Source organism: Ptychodera flava, chromosome 4 (assembly GCF_041260155.1).
Source record: "Ptychodera flava strain L36383 chromosome 4, AS_Pfla_20210202, whole genome shotgun sequence".
Lineage (NCBI taxonomy): Eukaryota > Metazoa > Hemichordata > Enteropneusta > Ptychoderidae > Ptychodera > Ptychodera flava.
The window spans coordinates 23,072,111-23,082,686 of NC_091931.1; the positions used below are offsets into that span (position 1 = coordinate 23,072,111).

General features: G+C 36.4%; 1 protein-coding gene across 1 annotated transcript in view; it reads left to right on the forward strand.

Annotated features, from left to right (window-relative positions):
* LOC139131211 (kelch-like protein 5) overlaps window positions 1–8,512 on the forward strand; it is a 76,162-nt gene extending 67,650 nt beyond the window's left edge. Inside the window, 2 exon segments of the mRNA XM_070697184.1 lie at window positions 2,821–2,992; window positions 3,537–8,512. Of these exon segments, the coding sequence (XP_070553285.1) occupies window positions 2,821–2,992; window positions 3,537–3,617 (253 nt within the window). The 3' untranslated portion in view covers window positions 3,618–8,512.
* Window positions 8,513–10,576: the final 2,064 nt, after the last annotated feature.

Consider the following 10,576-nt stretch of genomic DNA (forward strand, 5'->3'; position numbering starts at 1 on the left):
GAGGCGGCCATTTTGTTGCGATTTACATGTCTTTGGACCATAACTCAGACATCCTTGAACCGATTCTGTTCAAATTTGGCACAAAAGCAAAACAGTATGCCCTTCATATGAACACCAATTAATTTCGTGAAATGATCCAATATGGCTGACAGGCGGCCATTTTTTTGCAATTTTTTCATGTCTTTGAACCGTAACTCAAACATCCTTATCCTTGAACCGATTTTGTTCAAACTTGGCACAAAGGCAAAGCACGTACTATGGCATGCATATGCATGTATCAATTAACCTTGCGATAGGATCCAATATGGCTGCAGAACTGCCATTTTGTTGGAATTTTGCATGTCTTTGAAGCGTAATTCAAAGGTCATTACACCCATTTTGTCCAAACTTGGCACAAAGATCAAGCACTATGGCATACATGTCAATTTACTTCGTGACATGTTCCAATATGGCTGCCAGATTGTCATTTTTTAGCTACTATAGACTATAGTCTATAGAAGCTATTGGGATGGGTATCCGTCCGGCGTCCGTCGTCATCTGTATGTATGTATGTATGTATGTATGTATGTATGTATGTATGTATGTCCGTTTGTGAGGCGTCCGTCCACTCAAATATCTTGAGAACCGCAGTACTTACTGATTTGATATTCGTTGTGTAGATGAAAAATACGATTTTGAGAAACTACTTTTTTTAATTTTTTGATATTGTTGAAAATAGGCAAATTAATGCCAAAAAAGGTGTTTTTGGTAAAAAATCTTCTTCTTCATAACCGCTGGTCAGACAGCTTTGTTATTTGGTATACAGGTCCCTAGGGGTAACCCAACTTAGACTTGTTCAAATTGTGATGAAATATGCAAATCTGTATTTTTAAGGAATTTTTTTGTCATTTTTGGTCAAAATTTGACTTACATTGTATGTAATTCTTGTACTGTATAAACCCTATCAATTCACCCAGAAAAAAATAATTAATATGATTTTAAATAATTGATTAATTAGGAAATCATCAAAGCCAAAATAATTTTAGTGTAGAATTATCAGAAAGTTCAACTTTTTTTGACAGTTCATAGTGAAATGCTTACCATCTTGGAGGATTAAAACATGTAAAGGCAACTTTCCTGAATCCCAACTTTGACATATTCTGAACCGTCATTTATTGTGCCCTGTATGTTATCTAAAAGAAATTGCTCAAAATAGTCAATAGAGATAGAGATAGAGATAGAGAAAGTTCTAATTTCCATTTATGGTTGACTTGGTAAGGATAAAATAAAATTACTTTTTGAGGAAAAAAAATAGAGTGGTCAATTAAAAGAGTGGTCAAAGTGATAGGGTTTTTATGGTAAAGCTGGGCTGTATAAAGATTCCTCATGTGCTATTTATAGCAATTATGCAATCTGTGTAAACAGTGCAATGAAAGTGTAACATGATTCCTTATAATGCTTTTGATGACCTTGAACTTCTTAAGTTTCAAACCTTTGTCTCTTCAGTGTGCTTTCTCTGAGTATGTACAGTCTCAACTTATTAAACAGAACTCACAATGTTAATCAAAGATATCCACCTTCTTCATCAATACATGTGTCACAAAAGGTTATTCTCTACATAACTCAACAGAGCTCTGTCAACTGTTGAGTCGCTTGTTCTTTCAAAACCGCTGGTCAGACAGCTTTAATATTTGGTTTACAAGTCCCTAGGATGACCTAAGTGAGATAATTTCATACAGTCAGGAAATACTTAATTTTGTATCCATGTCTATAGTAGCTTCAGGGACTTTGGCCCTATGTTTTCCAATATTGCTGCCCGATGGCCATTTTTGGATTTTTTCATGTCTTTGAGGGTTAATCATATGCAAATATTCCTTAACCAATGTTGTTGAGACTTAATTGGTACAAAGATAAAGTACTACCATGGCGTACATATGCATGTCTACGAATTTTGTGCTACGATCCATATGGTCAACAGACAGCCATTTGATTTCAATTTTGGTGTGATTTTTTTTATGTCTTTGAAACATAAATATAGGTCACTGTCCCTCGATGGACTGATTTTGTTTCAAACGTAATACATTCTTGTGCACATTAATTTGTTTCATTATATGATTTGAAATGGCTGATGGCTGATTACGACAACATACCCGATCCCATAGCATTTCGAAAATTCCACCAAACCATGTGTATAGTATGTGCCGTCATGACACTAGAGGCAGTGAGGGCATCGTTATGTGTGATGTAATCAAAAGTTTCTTCAGTGGTCATTACCGGCAGAGATGAGTCATTTATTGAATGTTCCTCAGATTACTTTATTATGCAAGTCACAGGCCTCAGGATGCACCCGTTGCATCAATGTCATTCCACAGCGACCTAGACCACAGCTACCTAGACACCAAAGATTATAACAAAATGGACAAGCGGGGACTGTGTCATCAACGATGACTTGTTTACTTTGTCATTCTTAATTTTCTGGTTTAAATATTTTTTGTTGTTTTTCTGGTCGTACTGTGCATAAATTGTCATATACATCAACATATAATTTTCCTGCACTGAACAGACAGAAATAACACTTATTGTTGATCTTTGGTATGTACCAATTCTGATCAAATGTGAGCAACACCGTATAATTGCGGTATTTTTTAAAGTAAGCTCCAATAAGCAGTAGAACAGAAAAATATTGTAAAAATTGTAGAGTCCAAATATCTGTCCACTAGACACATTTCACCTGAAAGAAATCCTTCAATTTTTTTGTGGATTGTGAAACACAATATCTAGCAAGGCACAAAATGTTATTTTAGGATTTAAAACAAATATTATTTGTTTGTTTTTCTCCAGGTATGATCCAAGGTCTGACACATGGATGACTGTTGCATCCATGAAGATCTGCCGAGATGCCGTCGGCGTGGCTGTGTTAGGTGATAAGTTGTATGCAGTGGGCGGCTACGATGGACAGGCCTATCTCAATGGAGTGGAATGTTACGACACCCAGGCAAATGAGTGGACGATGGTAGGGAACAAAAAGTCTTAATCGTGACAATTTGTGGAATTTTAAATTAAAATCCAGTTGCTGTAACATTTGTTGATTGTTTTTCATTATTTTTGTTTTGCATGTAAATTGCAAGTTTTGTTCTATACTCCCCAAGCATGTTGAAAGATCCACTGTTTAGCTTGTCAACACTGCATCTGAACACATGCAATGTGCTTTTATCATTAATAGATTTGAATTGTTAGCCAGACTAGTATTCACTTATCAGCAAAAACAATGCAGTTCAATATACGGGTTAGGTTGATGAGCTGAATACTGTCTATCTCAACATGATGTTCACAGTTTGGCAAGAAACTGTAGTTGACATGAAAAACAAAAACAGTGAAAAAAATCCAGCTATAGGCCATTTTAAAGTAAAAGAAAAACTTCCTGTAGTTATATTGCATTGTTCCAATCATGGTTAGATTTATGACATAAATGTTGTGAATTCCTGTTTGAATTTTGAACTTGTCTTTGACACACATTTGCCAATGCAGTATTAAAGTGCCCTGTGTCTTTGCTGCAGATGGGGTCTCTATGCACTGGAAGGGCAGGCGCCTGCGTTGTCCACGTTCCCGAGGCGAGGAGTGTGCAACAGACGGTATGACTAGCCGTGTCACCTTACAGGAACAGCTTCCACGGCTCTGTGAACGTGCAGGGCCGTTCAACTCACGTGGATTTCTCCCGAAGGTCTTTGCGCATCACCAGATCGGAACTCACCGACCTCTGACGCTATCATCAAATGCGGGCTACAGCTTTACAAAGTGTATGTGAGTGTTCAGTGGAGTACGAATGAATCAAATTATTCATCATTTGTTGCTTATCTGTGCCACGCCAGCTGGTTGTAAGTTTCAATGCCGCCAATGTGTAAACCATGCTGTAATCAAAACACTTGTGCTCAGATGTTCCAGATTGAAATGGACAACAAATAGAAATGGACAACAAATGTGTGTTAGCTTCACATCAGTGATTGTGCTACATGTCCGTAACCTGTGGCCGTATTCGTCCACTGCATCTAACATTTACCTCCATGATGGTTTTTGCATCAGTAGCGGAACGTTTGAGTGGAAAGATATTCATGGGAGTTGTATGATAGCTCTGAAGATACCGAGAAAATAATTACGGGGTTGATCAAAGGAAAATGGATTCTCAACTTGCGGGAGCTTGATGCAAGATACATCAAGAGAAGCAACGTTGTTACGATTTCCAAGGATAGTGTCTTCTGACACGCCCAGTGGATTAGAACTTGCTGTAAAGACATCCAGCTGATTTGCGTGTTTTGATGGTTCCAGACAGAAGTCAACGTTGGTGGCGCCATACTCGTCATAAACTCACACCAGTCGGGAAGTTTAATTCAAGTCATATTGACTTTAGAAAAGCTATAATTGCCCATTTGTAAAGGACAGGGTAATCTGTACGTAAGGAACTGTAATATACATGAAGGGTTGCATTCAGTTTGTAGACATCGATGGTATGTTTAAAACTGTGGTCAGTCAGTTTACCAGGATATCTAAATTGGTTATCCGCATAATTCAAATAATATCTCTCAGTGTTGATTTCACTCAGTGTACAGCCAAGATTTATATTCTCGCTGTTACAGTGACGTCAAATTCAAAATCTAAAAATTTGAACCTCGTATAGATATTAATTACTTCTAAGTTTGGTAGAAGAGATGCATGGAAGTGTCGGGGCGAAGACCACAAGGTCATGGTTTAGCCTTGACAGGGCAAGGAAGGGCAGTCATGTACATTTCTGAAATGTACACATAATTAGCTGAAGAAAAGCCAAGGATATTATTACAATAAAGTGTACATTACAATGAAAGTTTGCGGATATTTTGGGGGGAGTAATTTTGAAAACTGTATAATACTTACAACCATTTTCTACATTTACGTGGATGCTTTATGTATTTCCTGTTATATGGTTTCATCTACTCTAAATAATTTCCGTCGGCATGAACCATGCTAGGAGATGTTTGTATTTGTGAGCCCAGTCCAGCCATCGCCACGTGCTTCCAATGTCCAGCATTTTATCTAATTCTGTCTATAATATATATATATATCACTCGCAATTTTCAGATTTGACCCTATCGAGCATGCCATGTGTTTGTGTGCCTCGTCCCGTGTGAGATGTTGGTTTGGATAAGTTGTAAACAAACTTGTGCAACACTTTAAAGGCAAGTGATTCAAGAACAATCTACTCAAAACTTTCAGGTTTTTCTCGTTTCCCCAAGTCTACTTCTTTTCAAGTAAACAGGGGTATAATTTTTTTTATTCAATCAAATCTGTTTCCTTGAATATAGAAATCACATTCCACGATTTATTTTATCTGATTTTTAAGAGTGATATACCTCCTTAGCTCTTGTATTTTCCATTAATTTGTGGAATCTCAATTTGAAACGAAATGCATGATACATGATTCTACAAAGATCGTCAAAACACACGTGATGGTTTAATAGATTGTCTGCTGAAGTGTAAAGAGCGCCCTCTATGACAACACGATATGATATCCCATTGACATGTAAGAGTCCCTAGCACAGAATGATTCGTACTGATATAGAACCAATGCACAGGACTGTCCAGTAGGATTGAAATTGATCTAAAGAAACTATGAATAGTGTTCATGAAAGGATATACCACCTACTTTTGTTTTGTTTTTTTTGTTTGTTTTTTTTTAAAAGAAATTTTGGATATCCCAACATCGGATTTTGGAACAGTTGAGAGTGTGTTGCCAAACGATTTGGAACAAAGACTTTCTCAGTTGCGTTCAAATGACCTAACAGTTACATTTTATTGCAGGTTTTGCTCCATGTACATAATTTTGATCATAAATGCAAAATATTGCAATTAATACTCCGTACTGAAGGACAAAAGTTTAGTTATGATGACGTAGATGTCATAACTCCTCTTTTTGTCATTTTATGCAGCACAGCATTGAATCATTTGGAGTCTTTTAGATTTTAATAATATACTGTAAACACAAAGAAGTTCAAAAAACGATGACAAAATATTTCTTTGTCATATTAACAGGGTAAAAGTTATTGCCAGTTTGAAAGTTTTGAATTTGATGAGAGAGTTATTACATACATCCAAGAAGCCACAACAAATACGAAATTACATTCATTTGCAATATTAGTATATTTTTGAAGAATCTTCAACAGGAATTACAAGTTCACAAAATTCAATGCATTTGAGCTCGCAGAGACATGCAAGTGTTCAATGTCAACAGAAAATTATCTACCCAGTCTCTTTTCATAAAACTTAACCACATAAATGCATGGTTTTGTATTTATTTATTTAAACAGCTGTTTTATCACCTTTCCATGACAATATATCTTTATTGTAAGTTTCTACCAAGACCTTTTCTTTATTGACTTTACAACAGTTAAGCATTCATTTCAAAATGAGTGAGTTTTAACTCTCATCAGGAGTTTTTGTATAGAAGCTATATTTACAACGTCTAACCATTGGAAATGTCCATATTTGGCATCAGTTAAGATCAATGGACACAAACATTTGGATAAGAACTGAAAAAAGGTTTTCCTAGGGGGGCTGTAGCTGTGTACTCCGCCATATTACTGATGCCAATGACTCCTTAGGTTGCTAGTGCTTATTGTCAACCAACTGCCAACTGACATGACACTTTATAATTATGATGGTTTCCTAGTATATCAATTGATTATTCCGAAGGGTTTAAAGAGTTCAACATTCAGTGATGAACTTTTATCAAGAAAACTCAGACAACCTCATGATTTTGCTTTTCATCATGAGGGCGGTAAGAGAGCAAAAATTGAAAGCCTAAAGCAAAGGTGTCATCAAACGACATTTTATTGTGCATTGTAAGCAATCAGTTTTGTTAAAAAAATATGAATACAGATTGTTTTTGTGAAATGTAGCGCTAGTTTATAGAAATGTTTTACTTACATGTATTGAGTCCAGCTTACACTGTAGGCTGAATATTCAAGTTAGTCTAACAATACCCTGAAATGTCATTGCTGAAGACATGGTAACATTCTTACAATAAGTAACGAATTTCAGCCCCAAAATGCTGTTTCGATTTTTTATACACTTCATAAGTTATTCAAGCATTCATATTTATCTTGTGTATCCATACTACCTCAAGAGTTGACATTTTTTGTAACCATATCTGAGAATAAGTTGATACCAGACGAGTATTTTGTTTTTTCCTATCCATAAAAAAATATCCTGTGGGAGGTACTCATGGCAGATCGGCAAAAGTTTGAAGTTTGCCTTGCAAGTCTTGAGATCCTGCAGTGAACTTTATCCCAGAATGTGAACATAACCATAATTCTTACTGCCAGCATTGTTGGGCCGTGCTTCTTCTGTTGGTACACGAACACTTGAAAGGCAATGCAATATTATGGGGTTAGGTGGGGTGGGGGGAACACAGGCCTAGAATAATTAGCCCAGATATTTACCCTCTGACTCCATCCGTAAACCCTTGCTGCAACCAGTTGGGAGGAAGTGTCTTGCATTCCTTGGTTTTATTTTAACAGGGTGGTTGTTTCATGCTGATGCTGCTGGGTGATCACCAGTAGCATCATTAGACTGAAAGATTAAGCCGTGTGCGGGCATTCTTCAGGATCAGAGGTCAAAGGTCAATGCAGGAGTACACTGAATCTTTCAGTGGACATTATCATTACCCATATCTGCAAAGCAGCATTGTTGGAAATACTATCCTATAGAGCTGTAGCTTAATCTGTGCATGTATGAAGGAGCAGTATGATATTGGCAATTTTTTCTACTCTAGGTATATGTGCATTTAACGTAACTTTAATTTCAGTACACCTTTGTGTTGCCATGCTTGTTTACATGCTGATTGTATATAAAGACACTTCTCATTCCGTGTCATGATGCAGAGAGACAAGATTCAATTTTATAGTCTCATAATTAGCTTAAGTCAATTGTCACTTTGTACTGTAGTTCACAAGGGGCAAATCTAGTTTTGGAGTTAAGCAGGTTCCAGGCCCACTAGTACCTCCATGTTACTTTCAAATTTAATAGATTGTGTACAATTGTAGTTCATGTTTAATACTGCATGTATTCTTAATCTGAATGGCTCTAATATAGATGGGTGTCCTCAAATTCATGCCAAAATTTGCTAGTTGCACAAAATGAAAGCTAATGAACTTGCTTTCTTTATGTTGAAACAGGCAGCCTCTCTCATCACCTGCTTTTCGGAACTCAAATTCAGATTGGGGCTGAAACTTATTTTGTGTGCTGCAGAACAGGCATCGCAATTTGTAACACCTCTTGAATGTGTCAAAAGGTACAGCATGTGTAAACCATAATTGCACTTTATAGCATTGCAGAACAGTATGGTTATTCTTGCTGTATTTTTTTACCAATAGTCTCATGTGTAAAGCATCAAAAAGAAATTATCGTGATATTATATAAAGAATCTTCTATTTGATGCAATATGACATTGTAATTGTTCGCTATATATATCTGGTCTTGGTAATAAAACGATCTCAAAATATTATTTCTGTCTGTGAGATTTTTTATTGTTTTCTAGCATGTATTATTATTTTGCATCTTAGTACTAGACAGAATAAGGAATGGGAAAATAAGTTAGTTCTGTGAGCTATCAAAGGTCTCTGTAGAGTGTTCTAGGTATACCCACGATCTGAAGTGGAAACTCAGAATAGCCATGCAGTCTGAAGTGTAGTTCAGAGTTGATTTGGTCGTTGAGGGCGCTAGTTGACTAGTATATAATGACTTGGTATGAAACCATTTGGTAAGGATAAGTGTCACACAGCTTTATGTGGAGAGTTAACAGTGGATTGTGAATTGAAAAATCAACAAATATCACCTAGGTTTATGACAGTATATTTCAGCTTGTAATAAAACAAGACTTACTATAGTGTAACATTTTAGCTAATAGTATTTGTTTAAGCCATATTACTACATAATCCTGCAACAACGACATTGTACATAAAACCCCCACTGTCAATAATTCTGGAATACAACACACTAAAATTATTTGACTGAGAATATTACAGACAAACCTGCAGATGCAGCATGGGCTCACAAGCCTCACCAGAATTATCTGATATTAAACGTTTTGTAATTTGTAAAAATGTAATTTGTAATTTGTAAAAACGTAATTTGTAATTTGTAATTTGTAAAAACGTAATTTGTAATTTGTAATTTGTAAAAACGGAGAAGTTTACATAAAATCTTCACTGTGATCAAGTTTTCCTTCAGAAAAGATTTATGCAGAAACAACATTTTCATGATTTATATAGGAAGAAAGCGTAAACTTAAAATGTCTGTCAATGAGTGCAACACCCTGCCACTATGTTCCAACGTAAATTTGAACATTCTCTCAACAAAATCTCATATTTGATCAAGTGATTTTCAGAGGTCCGGGATAGAATGAAGAGAGAAGCCTCCACTTTAAGCGACAGAAAACCAACTGGTGATTTCCTGTCACCCAAACAACATTTCTACTTGGCAAAAGGCAAATTCCCTAGATAGGCTCACGCCTGCAACAATGTTGTGGGACAAGACATGGCAGCCGTCTTGTGTCAATGGTCATTGCTTTGGCACAAAGTACACTGCAGCCTGCTGAGTAAGTAGTCTCTGCAAGCTGTAGCATGCATAGCCAGGGCAAAGCTGCAAGACTATTAACACCTGTGAGCAGGAGTATCTTACAAATTATCTTTACCAAAAACCCAAAAACCCATCTACTAAGAACAGAGAACTAGCTGTGACTTTGTTGTGAACTGTCACTTTTATTGAAATTGCAAAGCTGTGCAGGCTTATGGGCTCAGCCCTAGTTTGATATCATGTGATATGTGGTAAGACAATTCTAGGAATGCTGGCAGCCATATTGGATTTATGAAAATTAGACATTTCCAAAAGATGGATTGTGGTAAACTTTTGATGTATTGTTCTAGGTACAAAAGAAACAAAAATTATCCAGTGTGTATATTGCAATGCATGGGCTGGGTTGGATGCCAAAGACTCCTACACTGAAAAGAATATCTATGGTTTGGATTGATAAGTTCTTTCTCATATAAGGAGGAACTCAAAAAATGAGTGATTTTCCTTGGGCATCCTGTTAGTAATCCATTACAGTCCAAATGAAAGGATGCTTGATGGCAGTGAAGTTACTTTTATATAACCAGAACATGACAATGAGTGTTTCATTCAATTTCACACAAAAGTTTTATGTGGCAAAAACAATCTAACTTACTTCAATCTTTTGCTCCAATGACGCTGAATTATGGCTATATTAACAATGTACCATACCTGACCCTATTTTCAGGATTGCCCAGCCAATGGTAGAAGTGGGGTTTGGACTACAGACTGTTCAAACCTTTGCACTGGCTATACATCAACTGATTGAAAAAGAATTTAAATAGTCTGAGATCACGACGGCAATTTCACTAGTTAAATATGATTTTTTTATTCAACTTTTTTGATAGTAAGTGCCACACAGCCGAAGCATCTGAATTCTGCGTTCATTGCCATCATCAGTTTGTGGCTGTACCACTTTTTGAATGGTACTGTCCGATTCAACAAAAGACAATAAATCTGC